Raw genomic sequence first — 20,795 nt, 5'->3', positions numbered from 1 at the left:
GCCGAGGAGAGGGGCAACCGGACCACGCCCCGCCGGGCGCCGTCCGTCCTGGGGTGGGGTACCCCCCACCGCCACCCCGCCCCCGCCCCGCCCCCATCCCCACCCTCACCCCCACCCCGCCCCCATCCCCACCCTCACCCCGCTCCCACCCCCACCCCGCCCCCATCCCCACCCTCACCCCCACCCCGACCCCATCCCCACCCCTCCCCATCCCCACCCCGCCCCCACCCACCCTCACCCCCACCCCCATCCCCACCCACCCTCACCCCCCACCCCACCCCGCCCCCATCCCCCCACCACACCCCACCCTCACCCCCACCCCACCCCCACCCCACCCCCACCCTGCCCTCACCCCCACCCCGGGCCGGGGTTCGAAGCCAGCCCGGCGGGAACGACTGCACGCTTACCTCAGCTAGCACGAAAGCCTTGAGCCCAGCTCGCCCAGGACCGGCGCACGGGTGCGCATGCACGCACGCACGCCGTGTGCACACGCACGCACCAATCGGAGGTTCCTTAAACGTGTTCCATAACTCAACAAGATTTTGGTGATAACCCTCACGATGTTGGGATCACGCACGCGCACACACACACCCTATAACCAGAAGGTGCTCCCGAGCCGGGCTTGGCGGTTCACCCTGTAGTCCCCACCGGGAAGCCGAGGCCTCGGGCTGGCCAGCCAGGGTCGCACGGGGAGGCTTGTGCGGGGCACCGGGCGGACGGAGGAGCCGGTGCTAGGCAGCAGGTGCAAAGCCAGCGCACACCACAACCTTAACGTGCAAGTCCAAAGGCCGGAGGGGCCGCGCGGGGCCCGTGGTGGGCTCTGGGGTAGGGAGTTGAGACCTGCCCGGCTCCTGTGGTTTCACTATTCTGTAATGGTTTAGAATGAGTCTGCCCGACTCTCCCGTCTTCAGAAAGCGTGGTTTATTAATTCTGTACAACTGGAAAGGCAAATTACTAAGTAGCACATTCTTTTTGATGGGCAACAGTGTGCAAGTACTCAGGGTTACGGAAGCAGGGGACGCGGGACCCACCGGTATTTAAGCAAGCAGGCCCTCCCCTGGGGGGAGAGAGCAGAGACACCAGAGCTCCCTGGGGCGTGGGGGTGGGGACCTTGGAAATTAGGAGGCCGTGGGTTTCAGATGCGCTCAGCAAGGCTGCTGAGGATACCAGGAGACCCAAGACTGCCCCGTCCCAGGCTTCCATGGGTCCCACGCCCCTCCAGTGGGGCCCCAGGCGTGAGATGGGGAGGTCTGTGGGCTGGACACCGCCGGGGAGGTGGGAGAGTGTGGCTTCATCTTGGGTGAGGCCTCTGCTCACACAGGCACCATCAAAATGGCGGACCTTTGAAACACTGGGCTTGAACTGCTAAAAAACTGATTTCTATGGGGCCGGCTCTCCTTGTTTTCTTTTTTCCAGCTGGTATAAGCCTGAGGGCATGAGTGGCTTTTAGGAACACACCCCTGGAGGATGGCCAGGAGCACGGGCCCAGCCGGAGATGGCCCAGCCCACGCTAGGGCTGAGTGGTCTGGAGCTTGCTGGCGATTTTCCGGCTGACCTTGTGCAGGGTCTCCTGGAACTGGGGATACTCCTGCTGCACCTGGGTGAGGATGGAGCCCAGCTGGACCAGCCGGTCCTGAAGGCGCTTCTCTTCCATAAGCAGGGTCTTGGCAGAGCGGAAAAGGAACACGTACTTTCCGTCCATCACGTCCTGCAGGTGCTTGTGGCGTGTTTGCAGAAGCACAATCTCCGAGAGGTTCTGGGTGTAAACGAGACCCCAAGTCAGGCCGTGCAAACCAGGACGCTGTCCCCAACTCATACCCATGGCAGAGTGTCACTGGAGGATGCCGGAGGGCAGGCGGTGGGGGCATCTTGGCCACATACCAGAGACGCCCCTGGTCCACTGACCAGACTGAAACTTCAAAGTCACCTTTGACCCCCTTCTTTTAACCCACAGCCGGGGGCCAGGGCCTCACACCTGTAATCCTAGCTACTCAGGAGGCTGCGATCTGAGGATCACAGTTCAAAGCCAGCCTAGGCAGGAAAGTCCAAGAGCCTCTTATCTCCAATAAACTACTCAGTAGAGGCTGGAGGTGGTGCTGTGGCTCAAGTGGTAGAGTGCTAGCCTCTAGCAAAAGAAGCTCCTGGACAGGGCTCAGGCCTTGAGTTCAAGCCCCAGGACCAGAAAAGGAGGAGGCAGGGCTACCTTGAACAGACACCTCCCACCTGTCCCCATGTAGCTTGGATCACAGTGTGAGGCACCGTGCTCAACACCTCTCCTCTTTTTTCTTCAAAAAAATCCATCACTGGGGCTGGGAAGGTGGCTCAGTGGTAGAGCGCTTGCCTTGCATGCCTGAGGCCCTGGGTTCGATTCCTCAGCACCATATAAGCAAAAAGAAAAAAGCCGGAAGTGGCACTGTGGCTCAAGTGGTAGAGCGCTAGCCTTGAGCTGAAGAGCTGAGGGACAGCGCCCAGGCCCAGAGTTTAAGCCCCACGACATTACCCTCCCCCCACGACCGTACCCTCCCCCCCCCAAAAAAAATCCATCACCATCTTAACACACTTTTCTCTGAACTCTAGAGGTGACCCCTGGGAGGGCAGAGACCTTTTGTCCTCTCATTCTCTTCTGTGGCCCTGGCACCCAGCAGTGGGGTGAGTAAACAGACCATAGGAGACAAACGTACGAGGAGTAGCCTGAGTTCCAGTGGCCCCAGGAAGGCCTGCAGCTGGGACACACAGCGTGAGAAAAACTGTCTTTTCTAAGTGAGTAGCTTAAAAGTTCCTGTTCTGGCCCTGTGGCTAGACTCTTGTTAAGGACAAGAGGAACTGCTTTGGGCTAAGGGAGGGTTTTTAAAACATAAGATTTTGTCTTACACTTTCTTTTCCAGATGGAATTTAGACACGCCTCAGTTCTAGAAATATCAATTGACATATTTTGAAATTACTACTGTATAGTTAATCTTATTTATTTATTTTTGGTCCAGTCGTGGGGCCTGAACTCTGGGCTTGGGCGCTGTCCCTCAGCTCTTCAGCTCAAGGCTAGCGCGCTACTGCTTGAGCCACAGCACCACCTCTGGCTTTTTTCTTTTTGCTTATGTGGTGCTGAGGAATCGAACCCAGGGCCTCATGCATGCAAGGCAAGCACTTTACCACTGAGCCACCTTCCCAGCCCCTTATTTATTTATTTTTGTTGGTCTTGGGGCTTGCTGAAGACTAGTGCTCTACCAGTTTCAGTCAAAGTTCCACTTCTGGTTTTCTGGTGGTTAATTGGCGATCAGAATCTCAGACTTTCCTACTCAGACTTTTCCCCCAGGTCTCAGGACTTGAACTTTGGCCTGAGCTCTGTCCCTGAGCTTCTTTTGCTCAAGACAAGCACCCCACTACTTGAGCCACACCACTGCTTCCTGCTGGTTTTTGCCTGTCATGGGATTTGAACTCAGGGCCTGGGCATGGTCTCTGAGCTTTTTTGGCTCAAGGCTAGCATTCTACCACTTGAGCCACAGTGTCACTTCAGGATTTTTTCTATGTATGTGGTACTGAGGAATGGAACCTAGGGCTTCCTGCATGCTAGGCAAGTATGCTACCACTAAGCCACCTTCCCAGGCCCTTAATCTTATTTTAAAATTCCTTATGTAAATACATTTTACTCTACTCAAACTAGCCAGTCTCGAGCAGACTGTGAAGCTGAACCAATCTGAGCAGAGGTGTGGGGACTGCTGTGTTAGGGATAAGTTTCCGAGCAGACTGCCTGCTGTGTGCTTGCTGGCTGCATTTTTGGCTGATGGGACACCTTCTCTGCACTGAGACAATTCTTCGTATCTGTTGTTGTGATTCTTGTGTGGTTCTTAGCATGTTTATATAACGCATGTTTATATAACGCACATGGACACACACATGCACACACAGGGTGTGCGGGCATGCATGCATGGTCGTGTCCCCCGCACGTGGCATGCCCCTCTGGGTGGACGCTTCAGCCCTGCTGGCCTCCTGGGACCCTTACCTGTCGCTTAAGGGCTGTGAGGTGCTCCAGGTCAGCATCGATCTTGTCGGATTCTCTCTCTATGGCCACCAGCACCTTCTGCTTCTCCGCCAGGGTGCTGCTCAGGAGTTTTTGGGATGCTTCCAGTTCCAAGATGGTCTTAGAGGACTCCTCCGTGGCCTGGGAGATGAACGGGACCTGCTAGGACCTGCTGGGCTCTGGCACCCTGGGCCCAAGGAGGCAGCTCTGGCTAAGGACGCTCCCGGAGCCTCTGGACACTGAACAGAAACTTGCGTCTGGAGAGAGGAGCGCCCCAACATGCCAGGGCTGAGCAGTGCGGGGGTCCTCCAGACGGCTGCACACAGGGTCTCGGGGTCTTTGTGTAAGAGCACAAGGCCTGGGAAACATACAGGCATCCGGGCAGTGCCCAGGCCTTGGGGGGCACATGAGGGATGGGGGGAGTGGGGTGGCCGGCAGCAGGAGGCTCGTCCACAGAGTCCCAGGACAAGGCCCTGGTGCCGCGTTGGCAGCAGGGCAAGGCTGGGCGCCATGCGGGGGGATGAAGAGGAGGAGTAGCCCCAGGAGAGGGCGGCTGCAGTTGGTGGCTGGCCTGTGTGGGCCCGGGATGTTGAGGGTGGTGCTCTGGGCCTGACCATGGGGATCTTCAGGGCAGCCTGGCGCCTGGGGACAGGGGCTGGCTGGTACATGGCGGAGGCTGAGCTGGGGGTGGCCGCTGCCTGGAGAGTGGTGTGGGGTGAGGAGGGCAGGGAACAAGGGCATGTCTAGGTGAGAGGAGTGGGTGGACTGGGGACAAGGAGCTGAAGCAGGAAAATGGATGTCACAGGGACAATGCAGCAAAGGACCGAGAAAGCCAATCTGCCACTTGTCTAGAAGCTTCCTGCAACTTCCACCCTGATAGTTCAGTTGGCCTGACCTTTCTCTACGTGGGATTTCCTCTAGAGGGTCTTGTTCCATCACCTGGCTGGCCTGGGACTTGTCATCCTCCTGGCGTGGCTCCCTGGGTGCTGGGATTATTATATGCCTGGGGGGGGGGCATGTCTGGCCCGGGTCGGCCTCTGGCCTTGTCAGTGAGGTGGGCTCCAGCCTGGTCCCCTGCGGTCCAGCCACCGTCTTGCTTCACAGTCCCTCCCCGGAGGCAGACAGGAAACACAGGCTGGGGATGGGGGGGGGGGGGGTGTTGGCCCTTGGCGGCCTGGGGGAGCGGGCTCAGGAAGCACTGGCTGGAGTCTCATCTCCTTCTGGGGGCTAAGGGGCTCCCCTGGCACGAGCCTGCCTTACCACACACCTGCCTGCCCCCAGCCTCCACTTGGAGGACTCCTGCCCCTCCCTGGCACAGCTCACTCTTCCCTGTGTGGATGCCTCCCAACCCAGATGAGTCCCGGATACAGCCTATGCCGGTGCTACAGCAGGGGCACATGGAGGGCACCTGCTGGGCACGACCACCCACCTCTACCTGGCTGCCTAGAGCGGTCCTGGGTCCCTTCACATGCACTGCACAGTGAGGGCTGCCCGGCTGCAGAGCCGGCTCCCCCCAAAGCCCACCACTCCACAGCCAGCACGGCCACCACAGACACGGAAGGAGAAGCAGAGAAGGCGAGTGAGGAGGGACAGGAAGGCAGCGCCAGAGCCCACCACAGCCCAGGGGCTGTCATCCTGAGTTCGCTGCCCAGGGTTCTGGGCTCCTTTAGGCGTCCTGAGAGCCGGGCAGGCCGGCGGCTTCTCCACACAACCGTGTCCTACCCCACGGGCAGCCTGACCAGGCGGGATGGACTCAGGCTGGCTGCTGGAGGAATGGAGACTCTAACACCAGCTCCAATGACAGACATAAGCCGAGCGGGAACACTTTTCTGGAATAAGGACCCTTCCCTTTGCCCCGGTCTGCGTTGCCACCCACCTTGTACACCTCCCGGATCTTCCGCCGCAGCTCCACCTGCTTGTGGTGGAAGTCAGACCGGGTGAGCACCTTCTTGGTCTTGCTCTGGCCCTCGGCCTGGACCACGATGGCCTCCCTGCGGGCCACGGCCATCTCCATGTCCCGGATCATCTTCTCTTGCTGCTTCAAGAGCTTCCCGAGACTCACCTGGAGGCCCAGGACCGAGGGGGTGGTTAGAGGCAGGCACTGGTGGCATCCCGCCAAGGCTGCACTGTGGTTTTGAAGATGGCAGCTGGGGAGGTCTGGGGGAGGGTCTGTGCGCCAGGGATGGGGTCTGGGTGCGTGAGGAAATTTTCTGAAGCCCCAGGAATACGCTGGGTCTTGATTGTGGCCATGGTCACATGGAGGTGAACCCACAGAACCCTTGGTCTAGAATAAGCACATTCTATCCTATGTAAGTGATGCCTTCATACAGTTAAGCTAAAGGCAGGAGGGCTGGGAAGGCAGCTCCGTGGTAGAGTGCTTGCCTTGCATGCATGAGGCCCTGGGTTTCATTCCTCAGCGCCAAATAAGCAGAAAAAGCTGGAAGTGGCGCTGTAGCTCAAGTGGTAGAGAGCTCGCCTTGAGCTGAAGAGCTGAGGGACAGCGCCCAGGCCCAGAGTTCAAGCCCCACGACCAAAAAAGAAAAGAAAAAAAAAGAACAGGCAGGAACAGTGACAAACCACTGTCACAGCCAAGAACCCACAGAACCTTTAACTCACAGGGCCCGGGGCTTCAATCTATGGGGATGGAAGGAGGCGGGAAGGAGGGGAGGGGAGGGAAAAAGGAAGGGTGTTATTATAACGCTGATGGATGCCTACTTTTATATATTAACTTGGCTAGGCTAAGCATTGCCCAGATATCTAGAAACCCACCATTTTTGAGTGGGTCTGGAAGGAAGTTTCCAGAAGGGATTGGATTTTGAATCTGGGGATTAAGGAACATAAAACTCCCCATTCTCCTCAATGGGGTGGCATCATCCGATCCACCCAGGGTCAAAATAGAACGTAAGTCAGGGAGGAGAAGCCCACTGGCTTTCCAGCCCCAGCCAGCCCTTGGGGCTGCAGATGGCAGGAGGCAGCTCACAGGAGTCCTCAGAGAGACTGAGGAGGACTGAGCTGAGATTGGAGGATCGCAGCTCAAAGCCAGCCTGGGCAAGAAGAAAGAAAGTCCATGAAACCAATTAACCACTAGAAAACCGGAAGTGGTGCTGCAGTTCAAAGTGCTAAAGCATTAGCCTTAAGCAAAAAGAGCTCAGGGTCAGCACCTAGGCCCTGAGTTCAAGCCCCATGACCCACAAAAATGAAACAGAAAACAGACCTATGGCCCTCTGTACAGTTCTGAATCTCACTGATGGGCAGTTTGTCACTGCTCGAACAATGTGGTGGGAACATACATAAAGCAAGATGGACTGTTGGGGACCACAGAGAGCTGCCAGACGCCTCCCGTCACCCATCACATTTATTTTATTGTTTTTTTTTTTTTATTTTTGGGTCCGGTTGTGGGGCCTGAACTCTGGGCCTGGGTGCTGTCCCTCAGCTCTTCAGCTCAAGGCTAGCGCTCTACCACTTGAGCCACAGCGCCACTTCCGGCTTTTTTTCTTTTTGCTTATGTGGTGCTGGGGAATCGAACCCAGGGCCTCAGGCATGCAAGGCAAGCGCCCAACCACTGAGCCACCTTCCCAGCCCATCACATTTATTTTAATCCTAAACGCCAGAACCTTAAAGACAACGATCAGCTACACTTTGGTTGCTATTTGTTACAGGTGGTCAGGGAGAAGGACGGGGCTCCCTGAGCTTGGTATCCTGGGCTCTCCTTCTCCACAGTGCGGCCTTGTTACTGAACACTGATAATCGGGGTCATTACCAACTTTGAAAAGGTCACAGTGCCTTGATTGCCCAGAGGAAGAATAAAATGGCCAGTCGAGAAATGACGTGGGTGGTGTGAGTGCAGTGGTGTTGTGTGATGGTGTGGGTGGTGGTGTGAGTGCAGTGGTGTTGTGTGATGGTGTGGGTGGTGGTGTGAGTGCAGTGGTGTTGTGTGATGGTGTGGGTGGTGGTGTGAGTGCAGTGGGGTTGTGTGATGGTGTGGGTGGTGGTGTGAGTGCAGTGGTATTGTGTGATGGTGTGGGTGGTGTGAGTGCAGTGGTGTTGTGTGATGGTGTGGGTGGTGTGAGTGCAGTGGTTTTGTGTGATGGTGTGGGTGGTCGTGTGAGTGCAGTGGTGTTGTGTGATGGTGTGGGTGGTGTGAGTGCAGTGGTATTGTGTGATGGTGTGGGTGGTGGTGTGAGTGCAGTGGTGTGTGATGGTGTGGGTGGTGGTGTGAGTGCAGTGGGGTTGTGTGATGGTGTGGGTGGTGGTGTGAGTGCAGTGGTATTGTGTGATGGTGTGGGTGGTGTGAGTGCAGTGGTGTTGTGTGATGGTGTGGGTGGTGGTGTGAGTGCAGTGGTGTTGTATGATGGTGTGGGTGGTGGTGTGAGTGCAGTGGGGTTGTGTGATGGTGTGGGTGGTGGTGTGAGTGCAGTGGTATTGTGTGATGGTGTGGGTGGTGTGAGTGCAGTGGTGTTGTGTGATGGTGTGGGTGGTGGTGTGAGTGCAGTGGTGTTGTGTGATGGTGTGGGTGGTGGTGTGAGTGCAGTGGTGTTGTGTGATGGTGTGGGTGGTGGTGTGAGTGCAGTGGTGTTGTGTGATGGTGTGGGTGGTGTGAGTGCAGTGGTGTTGTGTGATGGTGTGGGTGGTGTGAGTGCAGTGGTGTTGTGTGATGGTGTGGGTGGTGGTGTGAGTGCAGTAGTGTTGTGTGATGGTGTGGGTGGTGGTGTGAGTGCAGTGGTGTTCTGTGATGGTGTGGGTGGTGGTGTGAGTGCAGTGGTGTTCTGTGATGGTGTGGGTGGTGTGAGTGCAGTGGTGTTGTGTAATGGTGTGGGTGGTGTGAGTGCAGTAGTGTTGTGATGGTGTGGGTGGTGTGAGTGCAGTGGTGTTGTGTGACGGTGTGGGTGGTGGTGTGAGTACAGTTGTGTTGTGTGATGGTGTGGGTGGTGGTGTGAGTGCAGTGGTATTTTGTGATGGTGTGGGTGGTGGTGTGAGTGCAGTGGTGTTGTGTGATGGTGTGGGTGGTGTGAGTGCAGTGGTGTTGTGTGATGGTGTGGGTGGTGGTATGAGTGCAGTGGTATTCTGTGATGGTGTGTTTGGTGGTGTGAGTGCAGTGGTGTTGTGTGATGGTGTGGGTGGTGGTGTGAGTGCAGTGGTGTTGTGTGATGGTGTGGGTGGTGGTGTGAGTACAGTGGTGTTGTGTGATGGTGTGGGTGATGGTGTGAGTGCAGTGGTGTTGTGTGATGGTGTGGGTAGTGTGAGTGCAGTGGTGTTGTGTGATGGTGTGGGTGGTGGTGTGAGTGCAGTGGTATGTGATGGTGTGGGTGGTGTGAGTGCAGTGGTGTTTTGTGATGGTGTGGGTGGTGGTGTGAGTACAGTGGTGTTGTGTGATGGTGTGGGTGGTGTGAGTGCAATGGTGTTGTGTGATGGTGTGGGTGGTGTGAGTGCAGTGGTGTTGTGTGATGGTATGGGTGGTGGTGTGAGTGCAGTGGTATTCTGTGATGGTGTGGGTGGTGTGAGTGCAGTGGTGTTGTGTGATGGTGTGGGTGGTGTGAGTGCAATGGTGTTGTGTGATGGTGTGGGTGGTGTGAGTGCAGTGGGGTTGTGTGATGGTGTGGGTGGTGGTGTGAGTGCAGTGGTATTCTGTGATGGTGTGGGTGGTGTGAGTGCAGTGGTGTTGTGTGATGGTGTGGGTGGTGGTGTGAGTGCAGTGGTATGTGATGGTGTGGGTGGTGTGAGTGCAGTGGTGTTTTATGATGGTGTGGGTGGTGGTGTGAGTGCAGTGGTGTTGTGTGATGGTGTGGGTGGTGTGAATGCAGTGGTGGTGTGTGATGGTGTGGGTGGTGTGAGTGCAGTGGTGTTGTGTGATGGTGTGGGTGGTGTGAGTGCAATGGTGTTGTGTGATGGTGTGGGTGGTGTGAGTGCAATGGTGTTGTGTGATGGTGTGGGTGGTGTGAGTGCAGTGGTGTTGTGTGATGGTATGGGTGGTGTTGTGAGTGCAATGGTGTTGTGTGATGGTGTGGGTGGTGTGAGTGCAGTGGTATGTGATGGTGTGGGTGGTGTGAGTGCAGTGGTGGTGTGTGATGGTGTGGGTGGTGGTGTGAGTGCAGTGGTGTTCTGTGATGGTGTGGGTGGTGGTGTGAGTGCAGTGGTGTTGTGTGATGGTGTGGGTGGTGGTGTGAGTGCAGTGGTGTTGTGTGATGGTGTGGGTGGTGGTGTGAGTGCAGTGGTGTTGTGTGATGGTGTGGGTGGTGTGAGTGCAGTGGTGTTGTGTGATGGTGTGGGTGGTGGTATGAGTGCAGTGGTATTCTGTGATGGTGTGGGTGGTGGTGTGAGTGCAGTGGTGTTGTGTGATGGTGTGGGTGGTGGTGTGAGTGCAGTGGTGTTGTGTGATGGTGTGGGTGGTGGTGTGAGTACAGTGGTGTTGTGTGATGGTGTGGGTGATGGTGTGAGTGCAGTGGTGTTGTGTGATGGTGTGGGTGGTGTGAGTGCAGTGGTGTTGTGTGATGGTGTGGGTGGTGGTGTGAGTGCAGTGGTATTCTGTGATGGTTTGTTTGGTGGTGTGAGTGCAGTGGTGTTGTGTGATGGTGTGGGTGGTGGTGTGAGTGCAGTGGTATTCTGTGATGGTTTGTTTGGTGGTGTGAGTGCAGTGGTGTTGTGTGATGGTGTGGGTGGTGGTGTGAGTGCAGTGGTGTTGTGTGATGGTGTGGGTGGTGGTGTGAGTGCAGTGGGGTTGTGTAATGGTGTGGGTAATGGTGTGAGTGCAGTGGTGTTGTGTGATGGTGTGGGTGGTGTGAGTGCAGTGGTGTTGTATGATGGTGTTGGTGGTGGTGTGAGTGCAGTGGTGTTGTGTGATGGTGTGGGTGGTGGTGTGAGTTCAGTGGTGGTGTGTGATGATGTGGGTGGTGGTGTGAGTGCAGTGGTGTTCTGTGATGGTGTGGGTGGTGTGAGTGCAGTGGTGTTGTGTGATGGTGTGGGTGGTGGTGTGAATGCAGTGGTATTCTGTGATGGTGTGGGTGGTGGTGTGAATGCAGTGGTGGTGTTTGATGGTGTGGGTGGTTGTTTGAGTGCAGTGGTGTTGTGTGATGGTGTGGGTGGTGGTGTGAGTGCAGTGGTGTTGTGTGATGGTGTGGGTGGTGGTGTGAGTGCAGTGGTGTGTGATGGTGTGGGTGGTGTGAGTGCAGTGGTGTTGTGTGATGGTGTGGGTGATGGTGTGAGTGCAGTGGTGTTGTGTGATGGTATGGGTGGTGTGAGTGCAGTGGTGTTCTGTGATGGTGTGGGTGGTGGTGTGAGTGCAGTGGTGTTTTATGATGGTGTTGGTGGTGGTGTGAGTGCAGTGGTGTTGTGTGATGGTGTGGGTGGTGGTGTGTGTCCAGTGGTGTTCTGTGATGATGTGGGGTGCCATTGTGAGTCCTTTGGTGCTCTGTAATGTTGTGGGTGACGTAACCCAGTGGTACTGTGCAGTGACTTTTGTACAGTGAGGACCAGAGCCAGGAATGCCGTGACTCCTGAGCAGCCAGTGCTCGGCGGCCCTGGTTTCTTCCAAGGACCGGGAACCTCTCTGGATGTCACAGGCCACGTGGGGGCCCAGAGGGGAGAAGGAAGGACAGGGAAGGGTTAGAGAGCTGGGCCCGCCTGTCTGTCCAGGGAGCGTCCTTGCCCATGGGGAGGTCCCAGCCCATGCTCAGGCCTGGCCCCCATGCCCCTCGCTCTGCCCCCTCACCCAGGGTCTCTCCGGCCCCCCCCCCCCCGCCCCTGCTGTGCACCGCACCGGGCTGCTCACCTTCATCCTCTGTATCTCAGCCTTCATGGCCCGGATCTCTGTCTGGCCAGCCTCAGAATCCACCACAAAACGCATCTCTTTTGCCAGTTGGATTTTTTTCTCCCAAAGCATGATCTGGTGTCTTTAGGAGGAGGAGAGGCGGCATCAGAGCCTGCCCTGCAGGCACCGCAGGCCCAGCTCTGGCTTCTTAAGAGCAAAGATTTGCCAACCCTAGAAACAACAGACCTCGGGCCTGCAAGGAGGGAGGAAGGGGAGAGAGGACAAAGGAGGAGGACAGAACCAAGGGCGTGACTGTCAACCTAGAACCACAGGAGTGATAAAAGTTGACTTAAGCAGAAGTAAAAAAGCCCAAATAACCCTGTGGTCAATGCTACTAACAGGTCAGTCACCAGGGACACAGGCCCCATGAACTTTGACCCCACAAGTTTTGACCAGTTGGTGTTCTGCAAAGATGCTGCCACGGTGAACATGCATGCATGCACGCGCACACACACACACACACACACACACACACACACACACACACACAACCCCTCCTAGCCCCCCAGCCGTGCGTGTACAGCAGCCATTCCAGCTGGAGGTGGGGATGTGGGGCACTGAGGAACAGTCTTACTAACATCTAACCAAGGGAGAATCTACTGTGTGGGTTTCCAGTGCGGGAGGAGGGCTGGAGTCACACATGCTTGTCCTCTCCCCTTTGCATGTTTCTGAGGTGAGCAGGCGGGTGCCTGTGACTTGCATAATCAGACACTATAAAATAAAATATATATTACAAACGTATCCTACAGGCTGGGAACTGTGGCTCAGTGGTCGAGTGCTTGCCTTGCATGCATGAAGCCCTGGGTTCCATTCCTCAGTACCACATACTCAGAAAAAGCTGGAATTGGTGCTGTGTCTCAAGTTGGTAGAATGCTATAGCCTTGACAAAAGCAGCTCAGGGACAGTGCCCAGACCCTGAGTTCAAGCCCCAGGACTGGCAACAAAAAAAAAAGTATTGTAGCTGGGCACCAGTGGCTCATGCCTGTCATCCTTGCTACTCAGGAGGCTGAGATCTGAGGATCATGGCTTGAAGCCAGCCCAGGCAGGCAAGTCAGGAACACAAAAGCTCAAGAAAAGTGCCCGGGGCCCGAAGTTCAAGCCCCAGGGCGATAGCTTGCATGTGTGCACACACGTTTATCCCACAGAACGCCTCTGGGTTTTGTGTGGACTGGCTGGAGGGCTGGGTCTCTGGGCACCCACACAGAACGCCTCTGGGTTTTGTGTGGACTGGCTGGAGGGCTGGGTGTCTGGGCACCCGCAAGGGCAGGCCCCGGAGCCACTCTCCCAGCCCCGATGCGGTGGCCTGCCGTGCACGTGTGCAGCTCGCTGAGTGTGTGCGTGCAGCTGAGCCTGACACTCACTCGGCCTCCACCAGGCTGTTGAGGAGCGCTTCCTTCTCCTCCAGGAGCTTGTCTAGTTTCTCTTGCATTTGGATCGTCTCTCTCTCCTCCATCTGCAGGGTGAGCAGGGGCGCTGAGAAGGGCTTAGGGCTTGGACACTGGGGTTGTGGACCCCCCCCTCCGACCCTCATGGAGATGGCTGGGCGGTGTGCCAACGTTCTGAGTCTTCCAAAAGTGCTTCAAAGGCAGGTGGGAGCTATATTCTCAGGTGGATGACCAAATCAAGGACATGTAGCTGGTGGCTCACACCTGCAACCCCACCTCCTCAAGGGGTTGAGATTAGTCTGTGAGACTCTCCAGTTAATCTCCAAAAACTGGATGTGGAGCTGTGGCCCCAGCCGGGACAGCGGCTGGAGTCAATGGGATGGGGAGGAGCTCCCTGTGGGACGCGGGAGGGGAGGTGGGCCCACCTTTAGCGTGCGCACAAACTCGTTCTCCGCCACGAAGTTGCTCTGCTGCAGATCCTCAGAGTTGCCACGCTTCTTGTTGATGAGCACGTTGAGATTCTTCAGGTCGTTGTCCAGGTCCTTCATGTAGCAGCTGATCTCCTTCTGTTCCTTCTTCTCCTGATCGATCTTGTCTGTGCAGATGGGGGGCAGGTATGGTGTGGGGAGGAAGGGCCTCACCACGGCAGTGGGGGTCGGGCCTGGAGAGGAACCTGGGTCCTACCACTCCTGTGTCCTTCCAGTCCCCCCCCATCACATCACCAGTCTGTTGGGGAGGAAGGGGTCTCTTCGAAGGGAACTGCAGACTGTGCTAAGGGGAAAACTGGGTGAGGGAGGCGAACAGGCTGCCCCTCCAGTGAGAAGTGGAGGAGGGTCTGCGGGAAAGCTAGGTCCTTGCTACTAGCTGGCCTGGCCAAGCTCAGGCTGGGTCAGAACACCCCAGACATTGTATTTGTTTTTGTTTTTTGGGTCCGGTCATGGGGCCTGAACTCTGGGCTTGGGTGCTGTTCCTCAGCTCTTCAGCTCAAGGCTAGTGCTCTACCACTTGAGCCACAGCACCACTTCCGGCTTTTTTCTTTTTGCTTTATGTGGTGCTTAGGAATCGAACCCAGGACCTCTGGCATGCAAGGCAAGCACTCTACCACTGAGCCACCTTCCCAGCCCCACCGCAGACATTGTAAATGCCCATCCTGGGAGTTGAACTCAGGGCCTGGGTGCTGGCACGCTACCACTTGAGCCACAGCGCCACTTCCGGCTTTTTTCTTTTTGCTTATGTGGTGCTGAGGAATAGAAACCAGGGCCTCATGCATGCAAGGCAAGCGCTCTACCACTGAGCCACCTTCCCAGCCCCAATAGATGTTCTTAACAGAGGGATGGGAAAGAACAGCAGGTGCATGCAGCCTGCCATGGCCCCGCCCCATGCCGGGCCCCACCCCCCACAGCGCCAAGCCCCGCCCCTGGCTGTACAGCCCCGCCCCACCCCGCGTCGGGCCCCTCCCAGCACCAAGCCCCGCCCCTAGCTGTACAGCCCCGCCCCACCCCGCGTCGGGCCCCACCCCCCCACAGCACCAAGCCCCGCCCCTGGCTGTACAGCCCCGCCCCACCCCGCGTCGGGCCCCACCCCCCACAGCACCAAGCCCCGCCCCTGGCTGTACAGCCCCGCCCCACCCCGCGTCGGGCCCCACCCCCCCACAGCACCAAGCCCCGCCCCTGGCTGTACAGCCCCGCCCCACCCCGCATCGGGCCCCGCCCTGCCCTCACTGTCGGTCCGCAGCTTCTTCTGCTCCATGATGTTCAGCTCCTTGCTGAGCATGTCCAGGGTGGCCAGCTGGTCCTCGCGCTCCTGGCTGACCTGCACCAGCTCCTGCTGCAGGCGCAGCCAGCTCACCTGGGTCTGCGTGATCTTGGCCGTGTGCTCTTCGATCAGCTTGGTCAGCCGTTTGATTTCCACCTCCAAGGGTCCCATCTCTTCCCCCTGAGCGGCACAGTTCTCCAGGGTGAACGTTCTCCGGGTCCCTCCTGCGCCCACGCCCTCGGGGTCCCTTGGGGCCTCTTTGCTACCCACAGGGCTTTGCGGCTGCTTTCCTAACCCAACATGGGGGCTCTCCCCCACAGGCCCCCAGCGTGCACCCCTGACCCCTACCGGCATAGTGAGCACCAGGGGGTGTAGAGACCCACACTCGTTAGACCACAGGCACAGTGGTCGGTGGTCACTGCTGGCTCCAATGGTGGGCAGCCCTCACCATGCCCACAGAGGGCGGTGGTCCAGGGGAAGAGGTAACACCTTGGGCCAGGGCCTGCTGCAACCATGCCCTGCACTGGCCTCGGTCAGGCGCAACCCCCCCCCCCACGCTTCCCCCCCCCCCCCCCCCCCCCCCCCCCGCCGTGCTGGGACACCGTGTCCTGAGGGCTCACTTCTGTCTGTCTTCTTTGGTGGTGCTGGGGTTTGGCATGCAGGGCCTCATGCTTACTGGAGACAGATCCGTAACTTTTTTTTTTTTTTAATTTTTAGTTACTTTTTACCTAGGATCTTGGTTTTTCCCCAGAGCTAGCCTTAGACTGATCTCGTCCTCAGTATGCCTCCCATGTAGCTCGGACACAAATGTGCTACCATGCTTCACCTATTGGTTGAGATGGGGTTCTTGCTAACTGCCCCCCGCCCCAAGCTGTCCTCAACCCACCCTCTTCCTGATGTCCGCCTCCTGAGTGGCTGGGATTACAAGCGTGAGCCACCAAGCCTGGTCTCCAGGGCTTCCTTTCTCATAACAAAGCCCCCGGAAGGATCCGTCCCAGCGGGGGCCTTACCCCCAGCTCCGACACAATCTGCTCGAGCTGCTTGTTGAAGGTGTTGATGAGCCCCTGCTTCCTCTCGATCAGGATGGTGCGGCGGGAGATCTCATTCTCGCTGTTGGTGATGAGCTCATTCACCTCCTTCACCTCCTTGTCCAGCTCCAACAGCGTCTTCTGGTGCATTTCCAGCCTGCAGCTGGTGTTGGTGATGTTCAGGGTGGCCTGAGCAATGTCGCCGTCGATTTTGGAGAGGTGTGTCACCTGAATTAGGGGACAAGGCACGTGTGTGAGCACTTCCGTCCCAAGAGGCTCCAGGAGGGCAGACCTGGAGGATGCTGGCTGCTGGGGCCTGGAGACCCGGATGGAAGCCTGCCACTGGGCTGGCTCATTGCGTGGGTGGGGCGGTTGCAGTGGCCAGGGGTGGGAGAGAATTGTCTGATTCTACTGCCAGGTTTTCCTGCTGCAGTCACCTGGAATGTAGCCTTCTTTCTGTCTTTTGCATGAGCCCTCTGTGCTCAGTGGGACAGAACTAGGCTGCGGGTCGCCTCCTGGGCTGTGGCTGCTAGAGCAGGTAATGATTGTATGGGGGGGGGGGCGGGTGCTGCTGGGAATTGAATTCAGGACCTCACACTTCTGGGTAGGTGCTCTACCACTTGAGTCATGCCCCCAGCCCTTTTGGTTTATGTATTTTGCTACTGAGATGCGGTCCTCCCAACTCTGCCTGGGCTGGCCTCTAACATGTGATCCTTGTGCCTCTGCTTCCCAGGTGGTGGGATTACAAGCACAAGCCGCCACACCCAGCTGATCTGCTCCTAATTTTGGTGGGTGTGTATCAGTATTGGGGCTTGGACTCGGTGCTAGGCGCTCTACCACTTGAGCCAAACTTCCACTTCTGGCTGGTTAATTGAAGATAAGAGACTCACAGGGGGCTGGGAAGGTGGCTCAGTGGTAGAGCGCTTGCCTTGCATGCATGAGGCCCTGGGCTCGATTCCTCAGCACCACATGAGCAGGAAAAAAAAGCCGGAAGTGGTGCTGTGGCTCAAGTGGTAGAGCGCTAGCCTTGAGCTGAAGAGCTGAGGGACAGCTCCCAGGCCCAGAGTTCAGGCCCCATGACCGACCCCCCCCCCCCAAAAAAAAAGACTCACAGGTGTCCCTGCCCAGGCTGGCTTCAAACCACAACCTGCAGATCTCAGCTGGCCGAGTAATTAGGATTACAGGTGTGAGCCACGGGTGCCACCCTGTGGGTGGTCTTGGCTGTCACTGCCTCTGGGCTCCCGCTGCCAGCCCTCCTGCACCCCATCTGCTCTGGGGCCTGCAGCTTCCCCTCCTAGGCCCCAACCACAGCCAGGGCTCCCACTCCCACCACTTGTCAAACACAGACCCCGCCCCCGCCCTATTCTGTGGACATCATCCCGAGACCAGGTGCCAGCAGGGCCTCCACTGCCTGAGCCCCTTTTACTCTCCAGACCACTCCCCCACCCCCACTCACTGCCCTGCCCTGTCCAGTCTGCCAGGCCCTGATCCTGGGTTACCGCCATGCCCTGTGGGCCCTGGCTCTGCGGGGGTCCATCCACCCAGTGCTCCTCCTCCTGGAGGCACCCCTGCCCCGCCCTGCCTGCCTGTCACCGGCTCACGGCTCACAGGCTCCGGGGACCGGCAGGATCCCTCAGGGCTCCATCTGTTGGAAAATGGCAATTGTAGGGGAATTTGTTGTCCAGGGCTCCTTCCTGCCCTCTTCTGGACAGAGGTGGTAGTGCAACCCAGACTGCCCAGGAGGGGCAGAGCCGCGTCTGGCACAGCCGCTCTCCTTAGGACAGAACCAGAGGAGGTCCCTCAGGGGACACCGAGACAGCAAGGAGCCCCACCCCCGGGGACTCAGCCCCCACCCTCTATGACCGGAGTCCAAAGCAGGGCTCCTCCTTGGACCCTGGGGCTTTGGGAGCCCCTGTGAGGTGAGACCTTGCCTCTCTGAGCCTTCCTCAGGAACCCGGTCAAGGCCCAGGGCTGCAGGGCCGAATTCAAGCCAGGTGCTCACCCCAGCCACTCCGGAGACTAAGACCCAGAGGATTATGGTTTGAGGCCAGCCCTGGCAAAAGAGTCCATAAGACTCAATCTCCAAATCACCAGCCAAAAGCAGGGCAAACTATGCAGAGACAATCACTGACTCCTACACCAGCCTGCACCCGCCCTCTGCTGTGTGCCACAGCTCAGCGCGACTGAGGATTCAAATAGACCCTGGGCGTGCATGTGTAGCTCGTGTGTGTGTGTGTGTGTGTGTGTGTGTGTGTGTGTGTGTGTGTGTGTGTCTGTATAGAAAGATATTCAGGAAAAAATACATCAAGATCACAGGAAAGACTGTCCTAAACTAGACCTGACTTTTTTTGTTGTTGTCAGTCGTGGGACTTGAACTCTGGGCCTGGGCACTGTCCCTCAGCTCTTCAGCTCAAGGCGAGTGCTATACCACTTGATCCACAGTGCCACTTCCAGCTTTTTCTTCTTACGTGGTGCTGAGGAATAGAACCCAGGGCCTCATGCATGCAAGGCAAGCACTCAACCACTGGGCCACCTTCCCAGCCCTAAACCTGACTTTTCTTCTTCTATTTCCATAAGAAGTAACTTAAGTTAGCACCAGCTCATTACAGGCTCATGCCTGTAATCCTAGCTACTCAGGAGGCTAAGAGCTGAGGATCATGGTTCAAAGCCAACCCAGGCAAGAAAGTCTATGAAATTCTTATCTCCAATTAACCAAAAATCCACAAGTGGTACTGTGTGTGACTCAAATGGTAGAGCTCTAGCCTTAAGCAAAAAGCTTAGGGACAGTGTCCAAGCCCTGAGTACAAGTCCCAGAGCTAGCATGTATGCTTGAGCATGTGCGTGGTCATGCACACACACACCAACACCCCAAACCCCCCTGGCATGACTAATTGATGTCAACTTAAAAAGGAGAAGGGCCAGGCCTAGTGGCTCACGCCTATAATCCTAGCTACTTAGAAGGCTGAGATCTGAGGATCTAGGTTCATAGCCAGCCTGGGCAGGAAAGTCCATGAGAGTCTTCTCTCCAATAAAACCACCAGAAAACTGGAAGTGTCGCTGTGGCTCAAATGGTAGAGCGCTTGCCTTGAGATGAAGAGCTGAGGGACAGCGCCCAGGCCCAGCGTTCATGACCCATGACCGACAAAAAAAAAAAAAAATTAAAAAAAAATAATAAATTAAAAGGAAGAGAAGCCAGGTGCTAGTGGCTCCCACCTGTAATCATAGCTACTGAGGAGGCTGAGCTCTGAGGTTTATGGTTCGAAGCCAGCCTGGGCAGGAAAGTCTTGAAGATTCTTATCTGCAAATAACCACCAGAAAACTGGCTCAAAGTGGTAGAGCACTTGCCTTGGGTGGAAAAAGCTCAAGGACAGCACCTAGGGCCCTGAGTTCAAGCCCCTTAACTGGCCAAAACAAGGGGGGGGGGAAGGAGAAGGCTTTGACCACAAGAAGCCACGCGGAGCGTCTGGTGAGGTCAGCTTGGCCACACTGCCCCGCCCCGCCCCGCCCCGGAGGGGAGCTTCCTACCATGGTGGTCTTTTCCTTCTGCAGCTTCTGGAGGAGCTGGTTGAAGTACTTGGTCAACTTTCTGGAGGTCACGTGCTCCTGCAGTTTGTCTGTGATGGAGGCGTCCGTGTGGCGCTTGAAGTCCTGCTCCTGGCGGATGGCCTGGTGGATGGCGTGCAGCTCGTTTGTGACTGCTGTGTGCTCCTGGGAGAGTTGAAGGTAGTACTTCTGAGGGGGCGCCCCAGCCAGGGCCGGTGGGGCGCCGCAGCCCGGGGGCGGGGACCCCGGCCGCACCACTTGGCCCTTGCTGAGGGCGTCCTCCGTGTCCTGCAGCGTGAGGCGGTAGGTGGTGAACTCGTTCTGCAGCACCTCGTGTCTGCTCAGGCACTGGGCCGTCATCTTCTGCGTGAGGCTGGCCTCGGTCTCCGTGCGGTTCAGGATGCCTGCCAGCTTCTCGTTCTTCTCCTCCTCCTTCATGATGGATTTCTTGTAGGCCTCGATCTCACCATCCAAGGACTTGGCCTGATGGAGGGATTCTCTGCAGGAATGGATGCGGGGAGCGGTCCTGTGTGTGTACCCCAGACCGCCCTCTGGGGCCTTGGCCAGGCACATGGACATTCCAGGGGTACTCGAGTTTGAACGCAGGGCTCACACTTTCTGCAAATACCTGTCCCTGGGCCTCTTTTGCTCAAGGCTAGCACTCCCCCACTTGAGACACACCGCCACTTCTGGCTTTTTCTGTGTATGTGGTACTGAGGAATCGAACCCAGGGCTTCATGCATGTGAGGCAAGTGCTCTACCACTGAGTCCCCTTCCCAGTCCTCCACCAACCAATTCTGACAGAGCCACTGTAGTGTGCTGTGGGGAAAGGGTCAAGGTTTTAGCCAGTGGCCTTGGGACAACAAGAGACACGGAACCTGACTACTTCCTCATAGCATAGCAGTGGCTCAACACTGGAATCCTGGCTACTTGGGAGGGTATCAGAAGCTTGAGATTCACGGCCAGTCTAGGCAAAAAGAAGTTTGAGAGACTCCATCTCCACTGATGGCTTGTTGTAGCAGTTCATGCCTGTCATCCCAGCTGCAGTGGAAACACAATGGCTGGGCGCACAAATAAGAGGATCACATGAAGTGGGACCAATGCAAAAAGGGCTGGAGGCAGGGCCCAAGTGGCAGGTCAGCTGCTGCCGGGTGCCAGCCCTGGTTCAGTCCCCAGTAACTCCAAAACTAGAGGTGTCATGACGTTGTCCAAGTTATAAGAGCTAAAACAAGAAAGTTCTTAGCAGAAGACACAGTTGAGGGCTG

General features: G+C 57.0%; 1 protein-coding gene across 1 annotated transcript in view; it reads right to left on the bottom strand.

The window, feature by feature from the left end:
- Positions 1–1,347: 1,347 nt before the first annotated feature.
- Ccdc40 (coiled-coil domain containing 40) overlaps positions 1,348–20,795 on the bottom strand; it is a 29,775-nt gene continuing 10,327 nt past the window's right edge. Inside the window, exons 9-18 of the mRNA XM_042670009.1 lie at positions 19,786–20,029; positions 19,513–19,695; positions 15,970–16,215; positions 14,926–15,139; positions 13,630–13,799; positions 13,181–13,272; positions 11,781–11,901; positions 5,892–6,077; positions 3,998–4,156; positions 1,348–1,756 (exon numbers count right to left, since the gene is read on the bottom strand). Coding sequence (XP_042525943.1) covers positions 1,511–1,756; positions 3,998–4,156; positions 5,892–6,077; positions 11,781–11,901; positions 13,181–13,272; positions 13,630–13,799; positions 14,926–15,139; positions 15,970–16,215; positions 19,513–19,695; positions 19,786–20,029 — 1,861 coding nt within the window. The 3' untranslated portion in view covers positions 1,348–1,510. The remainder of the gene's footprint in view (positions 1,757–3,997; positions 4,157–5,891; positions 6,078–11,780; positions 11,902–13,180; positions 13,273–13,629; positions 13,800–14,925; positions 15,140–15,969; positions 16,216–19,512; positions 19,696–19,785; positions 20,030–20,795) is intronic.

This window comes from Dipodomys spectabilis, unplaced genomic scaffold, assembly GCF_019054845.1.
Source record: "Dipodomys spectabilis isolate Male_0828 unplaced genomic scaffold, ASM1905484v1 ptg000512l, whole genome shotgun sequence".
NCBI lineage: Eukaryota > Metazoa > Chordata > Mammalia > Rodentia > Heteromyidae > Dipodomys > Dipodomys spectabilis.
Note: the sequence above shows the minus strand (reverse complement) of the source record. Positions and strands in the feature narration are given on the sequence as shown.